The sequence below is a fragment of the Anser brachyrhynchus genome, assembly GCF_964034855.1.
Source record: "Anser brachyrhynchus genome assembly, chromosome: 9".
NCBI classification, from domain to species: Eukaryota; Metazoa; Chordata; class Aves; order Anseriformes; family Anatidae; genus Anser; species Anser brachyrhynchus.
In genome coordinates, this window is record NC_137703.1 from 24,570,139 (window position 1) to 24,593,825 (window position 23,687).

General features: G+C 38.2%; 1 protein-coding gene across 14 annotated transcripts in view; it reads right to left on the minus strand.

Annotated features, from left to right (window-relative positions):
* Positions 1–23,687, minus strand: part of TFDP2 (transcription factor Dp-2) — a 56,524-nt gene that overhangs the window by 14,813 nt on the left and 18,024 nt on the right. For 6 of the 14 annotated variants that reach the window (XM_080605326.1, XM_080605325.1, XM_080605319.1 and 3 more), the window contains 8 exons: positions 22,351–22,417; positions 14,994–15,097; positions 10,880–11,001; positions 8,613–8,660; positions 7,358–7,520; positions 6,679–6,825; positions 5,545–5,613; positions 3,802–3,953 (listed from right to left, as the gene is read on the minus strand). In XM_080605326.1, coding sequence (XP_080461452.1) covers positions 3,802–3,953; positions 5,545–5,613; positions 6,679–6,825; positions 7,358–7,520; positions 8,613–8,660; positions 10,880–11,001; positions 14,994–15,097; positions 22,351–22,417 — 872 coding nt within the window. The remainder of the gene's footprint in view (positions 1–3,801; positions 3,954–5,544; positions 5,614–6,678; positions 6,826–7,357; positions 7,521–8,612; positions 8,661–10,879; positions 11,002–14,993; positions 15,098–22,350; positions 22,418–23,687) is intronic. The other 8 variants (XM_080605330.1, XM_080605329.1, XM_080605331.1 and 5 more) reach the window with 3 other exon arrangements.

A 23,687-nucleotide genomic window follows, 5' to 3' on the forward strand; every position in this document is an offset into this window, starting at 1 on the left:
ATTAAAATGACTTCACCATTACAGGAAAAAAAAAGGCTAAAATTTTCTACCTTGTTAAACAGATTCAAAGGGGAATAGGCTGGTCTTAATAAACATGAACCTTCATTTGTACTAAATCCAGTACTTTTAAAGGTCACCTGCAGCCCTGTCACTGAAGTATTTTGTTTTTACTTCTTTTATATTTAACTTTCTGTTCTAATCTGCAACGCTCCTCCTGTGAACTGACCTATTTACCTTGGTATAACTTTGCTTTTTGGATGCATTTGGATGAAGCTAGCAGAGCAGGCTGTTTGAGGTCTTGTATATTCAAAGCCTAACGGTTCTGCTACAGGATTCTCAAAATGTTTTTCATTGCATATACAAGCAGAAATAGTAACGTAAACTTAAGAAAGCGTTAACAATAGCAGGGGCATCTAGACTAGCCTTATACTATAATCACAGGCTATTAAAAGCCTGGACAGCACCAGCCCAATGATTACAATAGAAGGCTTGTTCCCAGTAACTCATTTTTTGCTGCCAAATCTTCACCTCTGGAAAAAACAGTCTATCCATGAGATATGAGCTTTAAAAGATAACTCCACTGGTGGGTCAGTCATTCGCCCAAACTCTTTTTTAATCTATGGATTTTCTTGATTGTACTTTGTGCCTTACACAATCAAACAAACAAACCTGATCCAGTAAGTTTGGAAAAGTGTTTTGTGCCTACACACAGAAATCGCACCTATAAATTTATGTGCTTTGTTCTAGGTGTAGCTGACCTAGTTACAGATGTCACTTCTTTTGTGACTCATACGGTATTACTTGAATAACCTATATTGCTTATGCAGCTGTACTTATTTAAGCATAACCGCATCAAAAGAGAAAATAAGATGTGTCACTATACCTTTAATTGGTACAGTTATTTTCCTGCTGTCTGGACTGCTGCAGCTGAAGTCATGCAGCTATGTTTAAACAAACAGGATGGGAGACCAGTGTCATAGTGAACTGGCAGGCTGTATACTAACTAATAACTGAATTCAGCTTTTATGGCCCAGTACTAAGTATTTATTAATAGCTCTGCATTTTTCCTCCCGTGTGTTGTGGCCAAATACTGGCTATGAGGAAGGAGTGGAATGCAACACACTAACAGTAATACTTCTCCAGTATCATTTCTAGCATCCTGCGGCCTCTGATGCAAGACCTCTACACATGTTCTGCATTTGCCATAAATAGCTATTTGACAATTTTCTTTCAGTGACTTAATGTGAACCCTTTTTGAACTTATATAAACGTCTGGCATGTGCATCATCAAATGCTATGATCTGCACAGACAGTTACAAAACCACTTATATTCTTTTTGTCTAAAACTTGTCACCTGGTAACTTCTCTTAATGGCTCCTAATTTTAACTTTAAAAAGCAACTGTGAACAGCTACTCTCTGTGCACATTCCCCAGGTCAGCCATGATTTTATAGACATCTGTGAATCCACTGCTCTCTCTTCTCCAGGCCAAGGAGTCCATCTGTTCCTTCTGTGAAAGCCTGTTCCTAGCTTCATTCACTCTTGCTGCCCTCCTGTGTCTCTCTCCTGGTTCTGCTACACTTTTTTCCAAGAACAGGACAGCAGATAATATTCCAGATATAAAAGCACTATACACATCAGGTTTACACTGTAAAACTCTTTAACTCTTTTTACTCTTTTTCCTAATAATTATTAACATTATTTTGTCCATTATTGAGAAATCAACTTTTGTTCTCGTAGAATGACCTACTGGACTGCCAACTTACTATTCAGTGCTAAAAGCTGGGTCCAGAGGCCAGTACTGTGAATGAAAAGTTTGGGTACATTTCCTGTCCCTCTCCCTTGGTAAGCGTAAACTTGATTAACAATAAATTTCATCTGCCATTATGTAATCTACATGTTGGCATCTGTTTATGCCATGTACTATTCTAGTTGTTCAGTCAACATCCATTTTTATTTCCTTGGATAACTATTGTCAGCTAACTTCTTATCTCACTTTTATGGAAGTATTTACGCAACCCAGCAGGATTTCACTGTTGTTCCCCTTCATTAAAACAGCCAATAATTTGGTTTCCTTTTCTTGCTTAACATTCAGCCTGTTATTAAATTAACGAATGAATCTTTTCTTTTATTCCCAGTCACTTATTCTGTTTAAGGCCTGCTATGGAGCGGCCTTGTGAGCTCAGCCAGATTACTCTGTTCCATGCTCAGTGAGACAGGAAAACTAACACTGATCAGGTGACATCACACTACCCAGTCTGTGTATGACCTATCTAAATCTTTGTAACATTTACTAATTAGTCTGATTATTGGTCAGTTTAACAAAAAAAGAAAAAAACAATGGTGTCATATTTGCTACGTTCTGTTCTTTTGGTACTAAAGTGAGTTCAGTGTTAGCGTTATGCTTCCCACTTAAGCTTCTTTACAGTGCTTGGGTGAACACCATCTGCTCCTGCCGATTTGTTACTATTCTCACGGAACTACTTTACCAACTTTGGGATAAATCCCCTGCCAGATCTCTGATGTCCAGATATACTTACAGGAAGTTTTAACATGAAAAATACCCTTAAACTCCAGCCTCTGGAGGTAACTAAGTTACATAGAGGACGGGCTTTTAGTTGTTTTTTTTTTTTTTTATTTGCTTGTTTTCACCTCGCTTGTAGTGAGGCTTTATTTCCTTTGTCTATTCCCTTATACAGCTTGGTTATATAAACTGAAACATCAATAGCTTAGATAATTTTGGCATGCTAATTTTTAGTAGTAGTGTTTTCTTACAGTTTGAGATTGTAGGGAACATTTTACACTTCTCTAGACACCAAAAGTCAGTTTCATTTTTGACAACTTTAAAGCAGTGGTTCTGAAGTTCCAGTATGAAATTGTTCAACTTACTAATGACTTAAAACCTAAATACAGAGCATTGTTTAAAAAATGTGGTAAGAACTGTACTATGTATCTATAAAACAAGGGTATAGTTAAGCTAAAGCACTACTGATCTTAAAATTACATGTTCTACAGCATTTCTACCTTCAATAGCATTATTGTGTTATGTTGGTGCTTAAGTTACCTGAGAACAGCTCTATTTATACTGTATGGTAATTGACTCAATACAGTTCAATACAGGATTTGTACACTATAGAATGAAATCCCTAACCTAGGGCATTAAGGTAAAGCCAGCTATTTTCATGTAATAAACTAGTTATGATCAGATTAACAGTGAATATAATAGCACCTCTCACACTTTCAGCCACATTTTCACAGGATGAAGTGCATCAGCACCCAGCAGTATATAAGTGAAGGGTTTTCAGGTAAACTCAAGAGTGCAATGTATAGCAGTATGCTTACAAAGGCAAATTTCAAATTTCTGTATCGTTTACTTGTCTTTTTTTTTCCCCTCAAAGAGCTAGATACAAACTTTTTCCTATTTAAAGATAGCAAGAGATGTTATCTCTTTCAAAATTACCATTTCCACTCCTAGGATGTTACTTTTGTGTAATGGATCACCTTGCGTTTCTGACTAAATGTATCTATGGCACATTAAGAATAAAAATTCAAGCCACTGGCTTGAATAGCTTTTTTAAAACCAAAACCAAATGGCTTTATTAAAAGCTAGCACTGTCCTAGTATATATACTTCATTCACTTCTTTTTCCTGTGCAGTGAATGCTCCTTAAAATGTTAGACCATGGAAATTTAAATGCACAATTACTTTAAATAAACTAGGACAGTTTCTCTAATTAGTTCAAACAAAAATTCCGGTCCACAAAAAAAGCAAAATTCTAAAACTTGATTCCATAAACACTTACTTATCACTTGATATGCTGCAGTCAATGACTGTTCTTTTGCTAGTGTTGACTATTAAGAAAGGCAGCTGTATTGTTGAGTTCAAAGCTGGAGGGCCTTGATTTTGTTGTTCATTTTGCTGATTTCTTTGTACCAAGTTTTTGAATGCTATTTGCTGTAGAAAGAAAGAAAAAAAAAACAATTAAAATGAAGACAACAGTGTTTCTATGAAGGGAAACTTCATAGATCTTATTTACCAACTCTCAATACCTCCAGTGATGTTCAGTCAAAAGGTGAGCTGTGCCCTGACTTCCCCTTTGCGCTAATAGTGAAGCTTGTCAGGAACAAAGTTAAACCGTACAAATTTTTATGCCTCTCTTGCTTAACCCCTGGAAATGAAACAATGGAGCAATAACAACGTGTGGTGAGAATGCTTCCTCACACCTTCTGAAAAGATGTTGGAGTCAGAGGTCTCCTCTGCTATCTTATATGCATAATTACCTCAGATTAGGAGCTAGTTACAAATTACAGCATTCCCCCCTTTCTCAGCATCTGTCTTCTCTCCCCCTCTCATCCATCACTCTGTTTTCTCAGAAGAGTTTACTTTGAAATTCTGCTTTCAACATCTTAAACAGGTGCTGTTTGTGACACCACCCCCTCTCTACTGAATTCTTATACATGACTGCATATGTATGAAAATAAGTGTTTTTAGGAAATGTTATTTGAGGGATTGGAAATCAGGGTACTCACCCATTTGCAAGCACTACTTTTTCCACTTAGGGGGAAGATGGATAGACAAAACCCCTAAGGACTGTTAAAGCACTTGACAGTGAATGTAAGTGTATAATTACAGTTGTAGAAAGTAAGGGAGTGCAAATCTGATGTTTTCAGACCAATAGTATCTGAGTTGCCTCACTTTTACCAGGGTAATTTTATGTTACTCAGAGAAGCTGCTAATTTCCTAGGTCAGCTTGAATCAGAATTATGCCCTAAACAGAGAAATAGTTTTTGCTGCCGAGGGAAAAAAAATGTATCAGATATTTAGTTTCTAATTAGATGAAAACTGTATTGTTATACTTCCACCAGGAAAAAAAATAGCCTTATTGCCTATAACTTCATACTAAAGTCTGACTGCATTTACATTACTGAATGCCTGTGCAGAGATCAAAACATTTAACAATGCTCATAACTGTATTTATAAGCTATTACTTTATAAACAAAGATGCATTTGAAATACATTTCTGCAGTCGATGCTAAAATCAAAGTTCTACTTAGGTAAATAAGTTTGAAATATATTTCAAAGTTTTCCTAGATGCACATCAGAACCTAAAAAACCTAGATTTGCCAGCCTTTCATTCTAGTTCAAAGCTGAATCCAGAAATATTTCTCCCCTAGAATAACTCCATACATACTTACATAAATTCAGTTACAAATTTTACAGCTTAGAATAAAATAATTTATTTCAATTGAAACTAGCCAGAGAAGGTAACTAGGGGTCTTTGAGTTGTTCCCATTCCCACTAATTCTTACAGAGCTTCAGCAGAATCCTTACAAAAGGCTGTGGCATGTAGAAGCAGTATGTTGTAGGTAAAAATGAGTCAGGATGTGAGGGTAAGAGGTTCCCCAGACCAGAAACCAGAAAGGTCTCAAGTGTGAAACTTTTCTTCTCTATATCAGAGCTGCTAAACAAAACTAGAAAGAAGTTCTAACATGATGGACTCTTACTGGTTAATTTAATTTATATAAAAAGTAATTTAAATATATACCTGCAGCAGCAGTTCTTGTAGCTGTGCTCGCTTCTCTTTTATCCGTTCAATCCTCTTCTGTTTTTCTATCTTAAAATATAAATGTATATATATCATGGTAAGTATTCAGTGACCTTGTCTGTTCCACTCTGTCAGACTGAATAGACGTTAGAACTACATCAGTGTGCAAAAAATCCCCATTTTCTTTGTAAACGGTGGTGAATTCCCTGGCACAGTAAGTAACTTTCAAGTCTTTTCGGCCCTACCCACTAACAATATAGTCTCTTCTTCTTCAGAAAGACTAATCGCATAGGCACATGAGTGTTTCCATAAAATAGGACTATGCATATGCATACTCATTGGGTGGATGAATTTTCCAAGTTTCTTCAATAGACAATACAGCAAAAGCAGATTTCTTACTATATCTAGAAAGATAATTAATGTAACCTGAACAAGAAACTGTTCTGTATTGGACAGGCACCCCCCACATTTTAAGATAGCTCTTGTCACAAGTAGCACAAATATAATGCGTATTAAGGTGTGTTTGCATATAGTCATTACAAGAGTTTGCAGTAAATACAGTAACTTGTGCTTCGTATTTATGGAGGGTTCAGCCTCGAGGACAAGTGACATCTGTGCACTTAAATTCTGGCATCCCTGCAAAAACAGGGCAACTCCTAGCCTGCTGGAAAAATAACAATGCACGTACCCAATAAGTATTTTTTTTTCCTGCTAGTTCATAACTAGTATTTGACAGCCTAGCAAAAAATATTTTTCAATTTAATTTCCTTTCATTGATGCCTCCAAGCACACGCTAATAACAAAATAGTTTTCCTTTCAAATGTACACAATTTTGTCAATGTAACAGTACTTAAGTTCTTTTGGCTTTCTTATGGTTATTTTGGGCTCCTACAGACTTTAATCTTAGAAGTTAACCCTGATACCATGAATGTTCGTTTTCTAAGGTAAACAGTTTTTATAACTTGTATAACATTGTATATTTGTGTATACCAAAGAAAAGTGAACTTAGCATACATAATAAACATATCAATGAGGTTAAAATTGTGGAAAAAAAAACCACAAAACTCTTAAGTTTTTACGCTCCATTATCAGAACCTGTGTACTACACAGAAATTTCCATCTCCCTCACTTTACCTCTAGATTCTGACATTCCTGAGCTGAGTTTGTAGGAAGGCCGATCCATCTGATTTCCTTTTTCTCCTTTGAAATTATGTTCATTGCCATCAGCACATTAAGGGCATCGTAAACTCTCCGTCTAATATTTTTCTGATCGTAAGCCTGCTAAGGAAACAGCTCAGCATTAATAACAACCAAAGGTCTCAAAAATAGAACACATCCTTCATGGAGAAGTAAAGGCAAAAAACAAAAAGCAATTTTAAGTGAGAGTGATATTAAAACAGGATGCCTTCATCTGTGCTATTGCTTGGATACCACACCAACATCGTTGTTTGCAAACAAAAGCTTCAGGCCTGCCTAAAGCCTCTGGGCAGCAATTCCCATCATGGCAAGTCCACTACAGGTGGAGAGCCTGACTAGACTCATATGGTCGGTATTGAGCATTTTTTGAAGCGATTTTTTTTGGCAGACTTGCTTGTTTATAATTTAGATGGAGTTTAATTCTTTATTTTAATTCTGTATTTTAGTATGGAATTTGATATATAAATAACTTAAGGGTATGTCTTATACTTCCAAGGTAGCTAAGTGAGGAAAACTATGGCATGCGGCAGGATAGCACAACAACAGCAGGAAGAGAATTCCATGATAAATCAGCCAATTTTGTAATGGTAGAAAAAAAATCAACGCGTTCACTTACCGAATCTGTAGCTAGGTGGCTGTTCGAATTTGTGAATTCTGACACCAGCTCATCAGCAACTTCGTTGTATGAAGTTGTTCCTTTACGTTGAACTTTTTCACATACTTTCATTGAAAAATGCCTCAGACCTTTCCCATTTTTATCTCCTTTTTTGCTTCTTTTACTATAAGGACAAAAGTAATTATTTTAAGATGTTGAAATTCAATAAGCATACTTTCCTGCTGCATATAATTTCAGTGTATTTTTTTCTTTTAATTTCAGATTAATTTTTAAATTTAGGTATTCTAATTTCATATGCTTTGATTTACTTTTTAATTAACTGTTCTTCATAGGTGTTATGTTAACAGTATGACAAATGTCACTGAGTTCCTAAAGACATGCTAGAACAATTTAAGAATGGAAAATTTTATTTCATTCTTGACAGTATTATGGACACTTGGAAACCAAAATACTTTAATAAGCAGGACTTACCTGACAGAACAAAAAAAAAAATTACCTTTCTCCTGTGCATTTCTTAACAAAAAGAATTTGCAATTACGATATTTGTATGCATGTTTCAACAGGAGCATTTAAAATGCTTAGATGATTTTTTTAAATTACAAATTTAGAAGTTGGTTTGATAACATGTTTCAGGGAGAGGTGTTATTTTACAGAAATAGCCCTAGTTCTGTCAACTGTAGCAAGCTAAGAAAAACATAAAAATACAAGAATGCTTTTGAAAATTTTGCATGTATTTAAGAAAACAGGACACTGGAAAAATCGACAGAACAAAAGTATAAAAGAACAGCAGAAGAATAAAATAAAAAAAAAAAAACAACCAAAAATTTCTAAACCCTATGCAGTTTTTCAATTTGAGTAATTGTGATAGATAAACAAACAACACCTTGAATGCATCCAAAGAAATTTTGGAAGCAAAGAAACAATTATTTAGTTACAGGTATTTGTCACACAGGAAACTAGATCAATCCTGTTTCTGAAGATGTATTGCATTTTTCACAACTCCAATTTTGCTTGTAACAGTAAAGGTAAATACATCAGAAGTAAATATAAATAATAAGTAAATGTAAATATTAGGAAGTGATGACAAAGAGTACTGAATTGTAACTACAAAGAATAACATACTATGTAGTTTTTACTGTGGAGGAGTGAAAACTGATTAAAGAGGGAACTGGACACCCAGCTCTCTGAAAGGCAGATTTGAAGAAGCAAACAAGGTATGGCCATGTAAATAAAACGTATGTTCAATAGTACTCACCTTTCTGAAAAATCTGATTCTATAAATTCTCGCGTTCTCTTTCTGTCCCTATGAGAAGACAATTCAAACATATTAAACCAGTATTTTATTTCTAGACCAATAATATCCATGTATTTGGTACCTAGCTAGGTAGTGTTTGCCATTAAACAAACTGAAGAAAGAAATCTGCACACAAAGTTTGACAAAATTTGAAGAGAAAAGGGCTAGAACTTTGGAGGTTGTCTAAGCTTACTGTCAGACAGTTAGGAAACTTTTGTTCCCAATTTTACCATGTTTTGCCCAAATAATCTTAGGGAATTGACTTCACCTGGAACTACAGAAGTGCTGATGTGAGCTAGGTAACCAAATCCCATCAAAACGAAAAGCTGTACTCCTTTGAGAATTCCTATTTACAATTCTCCCACGTTACAGACATTGCTTTTAAACAGTGCAGAAGATATGTCCTATATTTACAGGATATTGAATGTTTTGGTATCTTTAAACAAAATACAAACAATAAACGTATGTTCTGTGTTAGAGCTGATGCATACTATCATAACAGAGATACTCCAACGTAGTCGATATGAATTTTGCCCAGGAGTGGCAGTCACCAGTCAGTGCCAGCTTCCTTACAGTTCTGTTTATTAGCTACAGCAAGAAGATTTCAGAAGCTGCATTTCAAACTTCTCTCTTACTCTTGCAGCTGATACAATGCACAATGCTTGGGAACTGTCACAGTAAATTACTTCATGTTGGTACCCTGCAATTTTGAAAACAGGTCTCACAGCAGATACTTACACAGCTAAAAAGCTGGCAGTATTAATGAAGGGAGCTGAACGAACATGATGGCTCTGAAGTTCTGTGCCATGAGAGGCTGCGTGTAGTGGGTTGGGCAATTCAGAACTTTCTTCAATCTGACCAGTCCCACCAGCAGGCACCTTCCCCCTGCGGTGGCTGCAGGTTTTCTCCTTGGCAGCCCCTGTCCATGGTGCTTACTGGAGCAGAGAGCTGGGGCAGGGGCTGCCACTGTGTGGGCAGCAGGGGCCTGGACTGGCAGTGAGTGGAGACCTGGCCCTGGTCTGTAATGCCAGGATGTCTAGGGTTGTGTGGAGCCCTGAGCCTGACTATGATCTCTCCTTATTTGCCTTTGGAAACAATTTGGAATCTGTGAAGAAGAGTAAACAGACTCTTCATCACTGCATTTGAATGAAGCTGAAGAAAGCTAACCAAAGTTCACTGCCTAGGTGAGCACGCTGTGAGCAGACACTAAAACTCTTCCCTCACCAGGCTACTGAAAGAACTTATGTCTGGCCTCCATAGTTCACAAAAGTTGCAGAAACAAAATCATCTTTGACATCTCCCTTTCAAATAGAATCAAATCCACATGGATTCAAAAGCTATTTGAGGAGAAAAACCCCCATGCAGCAAGAAAAGCAAGCTTAAAAACTGCTCAGCTGGGCCTGCAGTTTATTGACTGTGTGGTGGGAATATAGCAACTAGGAGGTACAAGCACATGACAGATTTTGCTTACAGCACAGCATGAAGAAAGTCAAGATACAAACACATCCTCTTTAAGCCATTTCCTAGATGGTCCATTTTCTCACCTCTAAAGCTGGAAAGGTATTACTGACATTCATCACTGATTAGGAAATAAACCAGATGTACAAATAAATTACTTTTTAATTTTCACAGGCAAAGCACGGCATCTGTCTTGAGACAGATAAGCTCAACAGTACAGAAATTAAAAAAATAAAATCATGAAATACTGTAAAGACCAGATTACCTTGGATGACATAATGATGGTACTCTGAAATATCTAGGAAGCCCATGAAAAAAATTTGATACGGTAAAATAATAATAAAAATACAGCACTGACTACATTCAAAATTTGTTATTACAGCTTTAGTCTTAAATGCCTCTAAGTGTACTTGAAAGATTCTCCCCTTCTTGGCACCTGCTGATAACAGTATATCCAAGTAGCTTTGCTACTGAGCATGAATTTATGAAAAATAGAGGCTTTTTTTAATGGGACTCATAAATTTGTGACTTTCCATTCTCACACAGGAACAGACACTGCCATAAAGCAAAAATAAAACAGTAATGTGACTTCTGTGTGTAACCGTTCATATGTTCCAGATATCGCAAGCACTTACTGTGCTAAGCAGCATACTCCTTTCAATTGTGGAAGAACCAGAAACTGTGAGCTAACATGTAGTTCGAACAGTGTAAATATAAAAAAAAAAACAGAGCAGATCCACAAACATCTTTAAATAAACCAAAAATCTTACCCCGGAACCCAGCCAGTAGCTTCTGTTATGTGCGTCTGCGTGACCATTGTTGGAGCTGGGTTATATGGACTCCCAATCAGAACACTCCCTGAATTGGTCAGTCTTTGTGATGTGCTTATGAGCTGGGAAATAAGAAATAAAATTAAAAAACAAAACAAAACAAACAAAAAACCACAGCTTTTAAAACACAACAGAGGTTAACATATCCCAAAATTCATATTAAGCATTTAAGAAAAAAAAAAAAAAAAAGCATGTACCAGATGTAAGCTGTAGTCAAAAACAGACAGAAGGGGTGCCATTAGAAGGTATTCATACATGACAGTAATTACAATACTGTTACGTTTTCTGCCAGTTGTGGCTTATTACTGTATTACTCTTAAGGACAAGAACTAGACAAACAGCCATAATGACTAGGTAGAGGAGAGAGGACCTGTCCCTAAATGCATCTAATTCTTTCTTCCAGATTACGTCTAGGACATTTCTTGATTACTGGAATCAATGAAGCTTCATTCCCAGTGGATTTGTCTCTTGTAATTGTCAGTATTTGGTACCAAGGTCTGAGCTCCAGGTCAGCTATTCCCCGCAGTATGCAGTGGCCACAAGATCTCAAGGCCTTCTAGGAAGCTAATACAACACTGTACCTATGAAATTACATCTGAAGTCTATATTGTATACACAGAAAATACAGTACATTTAGACAAACCTATTGTAATTCCATGCACAGTGGTCGTTAACACTAAAACACTTGATCTCAACTTTTAAATTACATCCAACTTCATTCTTTAACATAGGTCACCAGAAGAATTCAGACAGCGTTTAAAAATGAAACAGTATTAATTAATCTTTTAAATAAACACGTTAAATTCTTTTTATTCCAATACGGTATGATTTACACCAAAGCCTCCTGGAGAATGCTTTTTACTCATATCCCTATTTTTTAAAATTTGTTATACTTTTAGTAGCATTTTGAGTACCAAATATATTAAACGTCATGCTTTCCTTTACTACATCACTTACCCAACAGCCATATGGGTATATGGCAGATAGTTTGTTTGGTATTCATCAATATCTTTTAAACAATTAGAGAAATGTTATCTGAAGAGTTTCCAACTTCCTTACCTACCTTGTTGAGCATTGCTTTACACCCCTCCTAACTCCAAATTGTGACTATATTTCTTGCATTTTTTTCTCCTGAAGAAATAAATTTATTTTATTTGTCCTTTCTTTTATCTCCATTGTTTAACTTCTAGCTTATAGGTAAGTGAACAGCTTGACAGAGAAAGACATGTGGAAAAAAAAAGAAATACTAGGAAAAGTGAGACACAGGGCCAATTAAGGTATTTACTGGTAGGCATTAGAGAACATGAGATTCCCCACTGTTATTTTACACACTGTATGCCAGCAAAGGAAAGATACAAACTTTTATCAACTTACTGCTACATTGGCTTAAAATCAGAAACATTTTGTAATAGAACGATTAATTTTTAAAAGCTTAATTAAGTTCAGCAGTAATGTCAATATGTGAGAATCTAAAATACATTATTTCAATTAAAGCTTAGTTCAATCCAATAAGTTTTTAATTTCCTGCAACACTGTGAATAATTATTGTCAGTAAGCATACAGCTCTGCCAGCATACGGCAGACACGTCGGAGAGAAAATATTTTAAGTATTTTGCATACTGAAATTTGTTTTATCACATTCCACCCACCATTAGGTTTCACACTGCTCTACTCATAAATATATTTTTAAAAGAGTGGGTTCTGTCTGATCTCCTTATAATTTTAACAGCTAGTGTAACAAATTGAGTGGCAAAATCATGTTTGAGCATCTTAGACTCATCCTGTATCTCTCTGTACCTTGGTGCCACCTGGAGGAAAGGACAACAGCAGCGCTCCTGCCAGGCCCAGGGCAGCCACGGCATGGGGTCAGCATGATGCTCAGCCAGGCACCCACAGCTGGTAGTTGCACAAGTACAAAATCTACAGCTTACTATTAAAAGTCTGTTACCGAATGTTTGCCTTCCAAATATGCTACACACTGTGTATTTTCAAAAGATTTATTCCATCCTAAGAGCAAACATTTTTGCAGTGTGCCTGAAGTAATCACATCAATACACTGCACAGCATAAAACAGAAAAAGAAAAGCTCATCCTAATTTGGCAAATAGAAATTTATGGGGTGTGTTAAGTTGCTGCAATCAAGCACTCCCATTTTTATCACTAATACTTGCACTGTTAAATTCAGTCCTGCAGAGTACTGCCGCTGTTAGCTGAGATGCCTTGCCTCAATCTCCAGCTGGTCCTACTGCAGCAGGAGGGGTTGTGCACCTCAGCACTGCTACTGAGCAGGGGCAGACAGAAGACATCTGCATTGCCCAGCTGGGGACGTACTCCCCCTTAGCTAACGCTGCAAGATGGTGTAAAATCCCAGTACCAACACTGGAACACTAGCAGTTCTCACAGACAGCAAGACCTAGGCAAGCCTAACACCCAATATGCCTTGCGTTACCTGAATCTAATGAAACCGCAACACACACCTGCTTACAAGAATCCAGCCCCCAAACTGTGTTTCACTGTTGGCGTAGCTGCCCTGTAAGACAAATGATCACCCTTCAGCCGACACCCTGCTCCCCACCCTGGGGTTGTCTGTCTGTCTGAAGAACCTGGAACAGCTGAGAGGGCTGCAACCCACATGGGTAAAGAAAACCAAAAAACCCTCACGGCAGCAGGATGTTGCTAATGTGGCTGAGATGCCAAAGGAATTGTAACACCCCTGCTGTTAAGAACTTGTTAACGTTCTCTTATAAACACAGCCATGCCCTGGATGTCTTAGAGGGTCTGTGTTGATAGCTAAGAAGGAAATGTGTTCTAAATACAGCAGCATCTTACTGCAAAACAGACATTTTTAGCGTTTTCCCCCCTTATACTGTGAAATAAAATACATATTCTTTTACTTGGAATACATAAGATTAAGTTCTTAAAATATGAGAAAATTCTACCAAAACAGCTTTGCCGTGTAAACTAAGTGCAAACCAATGCTTTCTTTTGTACAGTTCTAGTTACTGCAGTGCTACATTTCATAGGACATGTTACTGTAACAGGCAGAGATAAACAAGCCAGTCCTTCAACAGTAAGCGTTCAAGTAAAAAACATCTCTGATCATCCTATTTCAGCTACCCAAAATACATGAAAATGTCTCCTTTACTATTATAAAAGAGCAGCAGAGAATCTCCAGTAAGAACTCTATGTCTTAATGAGAGTGCTTTGAAACCAAACAGCAAACCATGTTAACAAGCACATGACAGCCCCTTCAAATGAGCTTGCCAGACTTTGTAACATGACAAAAAGCTGGTGAAATTAACGGACAATAACTGGCTTTCTGTAATGTCACCCAGAATAAAGTCAATAGGGCAGCAACCTATGCTAGCAAGGGACAGTTTAGTTCCTGATTAAGCAAAAAAAAGTAACCATGTATCTAATATTAGGGAAACAGTCCCTGTTATATACCAGTATTTTGAGAAATGTATCATCAGAAGTAGCAATATTTGATATAAAGTATGATGGCAAGCAAAATGTAATGCACATAGATTAGTGTAGCAGAGAACTAAGCATCAATAACCAAACAGATTTTTAAACCAGAGGCAATAAATGACATTTATATAGTATTTTTTCCTTCTGTCACATGTAAGTATGAAGAAGAGCTGCCAAAAGTGGGATTCCAATGGAGTGCATGTTAATGAATAAGTTGCAAGAGAAGAATCTTGCAATTTAAAAAATGCTCATAGAAGTAACCATGCCAGAAAATAGTCATTTTCTTTCTGGTATCATTAAGTTAGAGTTATATTAGGTAGTTCTTATCACATTACACTATGGTGTATTTTTAACTACATAGCATTGATTACAATACATCTAGTGCTGATACTCACTTTTGTTCACTTTGTGTTGCTGTACAGAAATTTGAAAACGTACATCTGTAAATCTACACTGAAAACTAAATCTACAGCCAAGTTCCTAGCAAGGTTCATATCTCCATTTTTTCATGTTTCCATATTACATAAATGGGCAGTTACACACCTAGTTACACAAGTTAGCATTACTGCAGTTGCAAAACTTACCATTTGGGGTCCAACATTCACATTAATTGGTCCTAAGGTTTTTGGCAAAATCTTTGTTGGGGAGTTCGTGCTGGAAACTGGCAATGTAATTATTGAAATATTACCTAGAAAGAAAAAAAGGCAATAGAGTTTTAAATTACCTCTTTAGTAACTTAGAAGTAACACTGGTGAATTCTCACATCATTTTTACACTTTGGAACCAGGTTAACTTTTCTTGTCTCATACACTGCAAAAATAGCCTTCCAGAACAGCCACCAAACCTCTTAGCAGATGTCACAAGGACACCTTACAAAACTATAAAGCTTCACTAATTTATCTCTGAATTACATCTTAGTATTTTATTTCCAGAAGCAATTTCTTCTTGCCTAGGATAAAGAGCATGCAGCCTGCCGTACACTCGAAGTTTAAAATTCATGGGCGTACTTCTAGAGTCATAGAATATCCCAAGTTGGCAGGGACCCACGAAGATTAGCGAGTCCAACTCATGAAGCTGTTCTACACACTAATCCTTTTTACAATCACAAGCATATGTACAAAATATGGATCTATCTATCTTTATAGCCTTAACCATTCCTTGTCTGACTATACCATAGTATTGTAAAACACCAGTGAAGTAAGCCTATCAGTATCACTGTAGAGATGGAGCAAATGATGCCTTTGCAACTACCTGAAGTACCAGAGCAGGCAGCTGGATAGCAGGACGAAGCCAACCATCCCACCTTCAACCCAGTATCTCTTCATCCCAAGATGTTGATCATCTCTGTGCTCCTGCACTGCTTACCGACCTAACGCTTCCTGCCTTCACACAGCTCTGTGCTGAGTACCTCACAAATGCTGCTGCTGCTCCTCTCTTCCAAACTGTATCTCGTAATCTTGATTACTCAGACTTAATGTCTTAATCAAAACTGTCCTGCAGCACTACCATTAGCCCACAAATATTCAGACTGTTGTACACAAGCCACCCAAAGCGGTGAAAACACTCATTTATCTGTGGGCATCGTGGCAGCAGCAGCTCCCCTGGCAGTTTCAAATCATCCAAATACATCCCGCATTCCTGCGTGCAGCTTTACTCCCGTCCTCAGTCACAGCGGTGGGGCGGGAGGTGAGCCAAGCAGAAGGAAGAGGTGTCACTGCCTCCTTACCCACAGCGCCAGCTTGGGACTGGCTGGGGTTGAGCTGTAAGGCCGCGGACTGGCTCCTGAAGAGCTACGGACGCTCTCTCGTACTGGCTCTCTGGCACCTGAGGTTCCTTCAGAGCAGCACAGGGACCAGCCCTCATCACCACCCGCCCTGCCCTGCCCTGCCCTCCGTCCACAGGAGCTGGCAAATGTTCTGCCCAGCTGAGGAGACATCTCTGCATCTCTGTGAGACAGCTCTGTTCCCTGGGCTTCTCTTACAGCTTGTTTACCTCCGCTGCCCACTGTCTTATCACTTGGTCCTGAACCATGGTCTTTTATATATATATTTTTACGGCTATGTTCTGCAATAACTGAAAAATTATAAATACAACAATGTAACTGCTCTGTAATACAAAGCAGAAGCAACACACTGGAAAAAAATGTACTTAGGAAACGATGTTCTGAATCTACAACACAAAGCCATATATATAGCCACATGCAAAGTCTCACCTTTATAAAAAAATGAACAGAGATCAGAGAGATGTTATGATTTAAGACAGGGATGTTCTAATATTCTGTGCAAATTCCTTTGGCATCAGGAGTAATGCTACTACTAAACGTTAATTTTCCAAAAGACAGATCTGTATCTGAGAACATCTGAAGAACAAGCTTGACGGAATTACTAAATAATTTATTCAGTCACCTAGCTCACCTAGAAAAAAAATGTAAAAGATCACATGCTTGCAAACCCAAACCCTGCAGTAAATTTTTGCTCTAGCATGAAAATTTGTGAGGAAGTGACAAAGCACAGAGTACGTCATGATTTACATACCCTGTGTTCATTTTGAGCTCAGTTCATTTTGACACTCCTCTAAGCTGACTAGTTACTTGTCACTTTATTTTTGCTCAGGATTTGTTAAGCTGTGCTGCAAACTCTCACTAAAACCCAGTCAAATATAGGTCAAATATTCAAAATGCTATCTAACAGTGGGAACACACTTTCATCTTTCCACAGCAAAGCCAACAGTTGGTTTGGTTAGTTGCTGTGAAAAGTTGATGCATTTCCAAGTATATCCTCACATCGTCACCCCAATCTAAAGGAACACATTTGGCAGTCGCTATCACCAGTGCCACCCCTGCCTCTGCAGACAAGGAGAAGCTGAGGTCCAGCTTGGGAGAGCGCCCCATCGCAGCAGCCCAGGGCTGTGGGGCACAGCTGCCAGGAGAGATGTGGAGCTGGCCAGGGCCCACCCCACCACCAGGAGGACACCCCCACAAACTGGGAACGGCCAGCTCAGAGAGCTCGCACGGCTTGCTAACACAACTAGCTGTGTTTTACACCAAGTTTTTGAGGTTACTTCACCTCTTTTTGCTGTGGAGTGGGTAATTTCTTAAGGTTTGAAGGCAATGTAGTATTACAAGATAGTACGCATCAACAGGAATGATCTCTTCAAGTCTTATTTATGAAGCAGCATAGAGAAAGAAAAAAGGAGTACTAGTCATGCTGTTTGCAGATTGTCTGAAAAAATACTCAGGAGATCTCTGTTCTCAACTTCAAGTAGAAATAACACTAAATTAATTATACATACTTTATTACAAAGCAGTTGTAAAAGCTTTAAATGTGATCAATTTCCAAATAAATGCCAAGTCTTAATAACACCCATCGCATGGGGACAAAAAAAGATTACACTGATTCACGATTCCCTGAAAAATAGTGGCGTGTACAGCGATAAGCTGAACACAATGGGACCCAGCCACTTCCTCGTCACGGTCATCTCGCTGCATGGATGGAAACGGTCAGCACAGATGGATCAAACTAGGATTTGTATAATAATACTTAGCTCTTATATGATGTTTCTCAGAAGTACTTTCAAAGCACAAAGGAGGCCATGTCATCATTCCCATTTTACCTATGGGACACCAAGCACGTGGGAAAGAAATCCTCTTATAGCTCTCATAGAGAGGCTTTAACTACAATATAATTAACACCACAACAAACTGAGCATGCTTGCCAAATTCCAAATGTAAATCTGTCAGTGGACGTATGTAGTTTCTCTAAGAACAAAAGCACTTTGCTTCTACACATTGTTTTTCCATCACCCAGTCACCACTAGTGCTGTTTCTCATGGAGAAAAAACTGGGTTGCTATTCTAAGTACATAACTACTATTCTTCCTGGCACTTCCAAAATATTTTCACTTGCACACACAAAGAAGATTTCAATTCAACTGAATTCAAGCAGTCACAGTACAAAGCTATTCATGTGCATGTACATGCACACTCACATGTACACACCTCTAATCATCCCACAAGGCTTCTTTTAAATTTCACACTGCATCCTAAATAATATGGAGCTAAACAGGTTTTTAGTGATTTTCCCGTATAAGTAAATCTGTTAGGTCTGGAGCTTCTTTGCAAAGATAATCAGAAACAATGTAAACCTGGAATCTACAGGATCTGTCACGGCCAGTTTGAAGGAGACCATAGCCAATGGGAAACACAGATCAACCAGCTGGGGTCACACAATGCGCACGTCAACAAAAAAAGGCTTTGAATTTTTAGACAAAACACCAGGGAAGTTTAGGTAATTTGGATTTCACACGCAAAGCCCAGAAACAAATAGCCATATTTTACTTACAACCTGGAAATGTTCTGATATTATAAAGCGTATCAATAAACAGTTGTGTTCAACAATATTGCCTGTGGTCTGATACTAATAGCAAAGAAACCAGTTCACAGTTATGAAATATCTGAAGTCCATTAGGGTATTTTGCAATAATGTATACGTTGTTTCCTCAGGCTCTTCTATTAAGCTAAAACCAAATGGATCTCCAAGACCAGGACACAATAATATAAAAGCATATAGAAAAACTCAGCAGTTACTTACGTATGTTCTTTAAGTACATTTCTTCATTTTTTTCTTGCACAAACTTACTAAGCTATAAACATAACTTTAACAATTCCATAGTCAGTAGGAACACAAACATATCTAGAAATATCTGACATCAAAGAGAGATATAGGAAACTAAAAAAAAAAATAAAAAAATAGGACAGGCAGTATTTCGGTGTACTTCAGGCTTACATTGGCCAGCACATTTTCAGTCTTTTCTCAGTTTGGGACAAATTTGTATGAGTTAGCAGTTGTATCAATCTCAAAATACCAAGTGTGGGCCTGTTGATAAGCAAGCAATTCTGTTGTCTTGGACATTTTTGTAGATCTCTTCAAGCACACCATGAACTGCCAGGGCTCTGCAGGCCCCCCGAGGCCCTGGTCAGACCTGCAGCAGCACCACCGACGAACTCAGGTTCATCAAGCAGCCCTCAACACCAGCACCCATCCCTGTCCCAGGCCAGCACAGCCACATGTATGGCTACGCAGTGAACTTGCATTCTTTTCCTTTTGCAAGGGGGAAAACGGGTATTTTTCTGTTGAACCTGTTCTCCGGTCCAGCAAACTGCTCAGCCACCTACAGGGCTATGCTGGCACAAGCCAAAGGACAACATTTAAAAGCAGCTGTGAGGTGCCCAGGGCCAACTTTAACTGACACAGTTGCCAGAGGAAATGTCTACAAAAACTAGCAAAAGATTAAATTGTAAGGAAAGGTAGAAAATGGTAAATATGTAATTATAACAACTACACTGCATTTTTATAATATATATAATGGGGATTATAAAACTAAAGTGTTTAACTTACTGATTGGGAATGACTCATTTAAGATACTTAAGACATGACAATATCAAACTTTTGAGGATGTTTCCAAAAATCGCCTACTATTTTTTTGCATGTTTTAACACACCAATCTCTTGTTTTGGGGGAGCTGGGATGCATTCTGTCTCTTTCAGTCTCCCAAACAGATTGTACTTTAAATTCTCCTGGGTGCACACACAACTCTGCAACGTGAACTCTACCGTAAGCCCGATTTAATTCTCCCACAGCTCAAAACAATCACCCAAACCCATCACTGAGCCGTCACTGTCCAGCTCACCCAGCCTGTTTAAGAACTAACTTGAACTAGCATCCTTAGTGGCTTTACCAGAAAGGTAAAACTCCACAAGGTACTCCACAAGTAGTTTGCCACATACAGAAGGATTTGGCCCAGCTGATGAGTACCTCTGCTGCTAGCTTTATTAGGCACTGCAGGTCTGCCTGCACCCAGCAGCATGCCAGCCCGTTAGCACTGAGCATAGCAGGAACTTCTCCCAGCGGGCACAACCCATGATAAAACACCAGAATGACACCTATACTCCACACACATACCTACTGATCTATCCCCAAGCCTAAGAACAGCAACCATCACCTCTTGTTCAGGACACGAGAGGAGGCATCCCTTTCTCATTCGGTAGCCCAATGGCAGGTGTATTCACTAAAGGATGACGAGAACCTGGGCCAATTTTTTCATTTCCCTGGAAGAATTAAGATCTCCTACAGGAAAAATTTTAATCACCCGTCTACCAGATGCTTCCAGGTAAAGAAATGAAGCATATTCAGCCCACCTTGCCATGGCAATAATTAAGAATCTACTGTGTCAAAGACCGTGGGTGAAAACAATTTTCAGAAAGGGGATCCCCAGAGTGCTGTGTGGACTACTCAAATGTTTCACCCGGGGACTGCCCTTGCAACAAGCATTCCCTGGCATTAGGCAAATGCTCTGGCCATCAGGCAACAGCCATCTTCACACGGATCCTGTCAGCATTCATTCCTAGCAGAGGAACCAAGCTCCACATGGAGATGCCCTAGCCAAAACAGCCTGTTGCCTATGCGGTAAGGCTTTTTTCACAAGTGTGGGAAAGTAAATCGTCTATTAAACAGGAATTTTTCACTAAACAAAAGTGAACAACACTCTGGGTTAGTGCTCACCTGAGGAATCTGACACTTCTGTGCATGCCTAGAAAGTAAAATCTAGTTTCCTTCAGAATTAGGCAGCAAGACTTGTTATAAGGATCACATATTTGGATGTATGTGCTTTAATTCTGCAGTCACCGCATTTAAAACATCCAAACCCTTTGTTAACATGGATTGCATTTAGATACACCTAGCTCTGTGAACAGCCACAGCTGTGTATCTCAGTAGAGATGCCAGTGATTTGTAATTATACCTCAAGGTCAAATAAATAAATGCATGAAATGAAATAATCATTAGCACATAACATTTTGACAACGCTAAAGAACGGAGGTAAATATTACATCCGTCATCCCAGAAGCAAGATCTAATGCAGACTGGGAGCAGGAAGATAGAGAGTACTAAAACCAGTAATGTCTTATGCTTTATAAAGTTACTCAAGTCATTATTCTCTGGGCAAATCAGTTACTTGCCTCAGAAATTATTTGAAAATGTTGCACTTACTATTGTCTTTTTTCTCCTAGTATCATGACACAACAATCACAAAACAATGAAACAATAAGGGTAATTATCTTGCCAGTGCCCAATAAATTACTTCTCCAAGGCCTAACACCAGTCTGTAATGTTTTGTATAGTTTAGAAATATCGTAGCTCTAGAAATTTTCTGTTTAGATTCATTAATTTTTTTAGACTCTGAAGTCTGATGCATCTATAGTGTTGTGAAGAGCCAAAAATCATTCTTCCAGCTAGTATGTGCATTTCTTTATTGCAGTGCATAGCAGCAAACAGTATTTACTTCTAAAAGCTGATTGAAATGTTTCATAAATTCTAAATCCTTGACTTTACTAGTACTAGGAAGGAGTTGCGGTTGTGTTTTATTGGAATCCTATTGCTATTCTGACTGACAACACGCTGGTCAGAAGTGATTCACCTAGAAATGCTGACATTAAATTGGATGGGACAAAGCATTATTATCTTAAATCGTCCACCACTTATAAAAGTACCACAAGGTATTACTAACTGTGAAAGCACACTTAACTTTCTCTCCCATTTGGGAAGATGACTGCAACAGCGTCTGAGAATTTTAGGGCAGGAAATCAGGAAATTCAGTACAATACTTGCAATCAAAAAAAGGAAACAGAAGGCTTGTTTACACTTTAATTGCTTTTACTACTAGCTCTATTCCCCCTCTAAAAACCTCAAAATCAGAAACACCTGGGGTCAGTAACACAGCATCTACCAGTGTGGATGCATGCAGGACATTGTAAACATTTAAATTCTGAGCCTCCCAAAACTGAACTAGTCATATGCTGTGAAATGAGCAATAATTCTCAGTTAGGTAACAGAAGAGAGAAATAATGTATGCTTCTCTACTATGTATACAAGTAGAATTCTCTTACCTTTTGTTGGACTCTGGTTCTGATCTATAAATCCTTTCAAGTCTCCATTTGTGGAAGTCACACCCACCTGAACAAAACATTTTTGAAGTCTTAAAATATGACAGACCTTTCTATGTTTTCCAGTATGCAACTAACAGTACAATGAAATTAATGGGTTCTGCATTTCTGAAACATCATTACCCTATGGCTGGTACAGCCTAAGAAGAGCAAGAGGTTTGAAGCAATGTTCCAAGACATTTACCGTATATATATGAAGACAAACTTTAATTTGAATTAAGTTCTTAACCAAAAAAAAAACCCCTCACTATTCTCATACTGTACTATACGTGACTTAAGGAGGACATTTTGACTATTATGGTGTAGGTCAGTGTCCCGGAGCAGCTGTGACCAACACCACCACAGGAATCGGCCTAATGTCCTGCATTCCCAGTGCTAGACACCATGGCACACCAGGCTGAGAGCCATGCCTACTGATGTCTTTAAAATACATTCCCAGGTCTTCACAGATAACCCGATTTACAGACAGGGTAAATTACTGGAGATGTGGAGAACATGAATCATATACACAATGGTACATCTCTGATTTTGGCATGTACACAGAGCACAGAAAGGCGGCGTTTGCATAGAAAAACACAAGATCACCATTCCTAGATAGGGAGGAGAAGGAAAGTCCCTCAGAGCCCAGTTAGGAAGGGATGGGCCCAGCAACAGCAAAGAACGATACAGCGTTCTGCAGTTTCAGAGCACTACGCCTGTAGCACCTTAGTAAGCTCTGCTCAACAAAGCGTTTTGTTTTGCTTCCAAGACGGAAGCTGCGGTAAGCACCGAGTGACTGTGCTCCTCTGGAACCTGCTCAGAATCAGAGCACAAGTCCTCCAGCAGGCAACTACACAAAATAATACAAAATCTTTAAGAATTGTTATAAAATTTGAGTGTTTCTCTAAATAACTGAACAAAGTGTTCAGGTATCCAAGTTAAGAAAAAACAATTATGCAATCAAGGATCAAATATTTACCTTTTTTTAGAGATGTATGTAGTAAAAATATACACTAGGTTTGCTAGCAGAATTTTAATCATATCAAATCAGAGAATCATTTGATTGAAGACAAATTAAACAGCAGTAACATATCACTGACTTAAATTGCAGAAGAACAAAAAGTACCTACTAGAAGCACACAGTCACTCCATTCAGCCAGCGAGCTTGTACTGGGCAAGTAAGTTTTGAAGGGGAAAATCTGCCCCCAGCACTGTGCCAGACTTTTGAAGCATTATTAAGATTTTTCCACCACCAGGAGCAACATATGAACCTTATCTGTTGCTGCACTACCCTGACCATA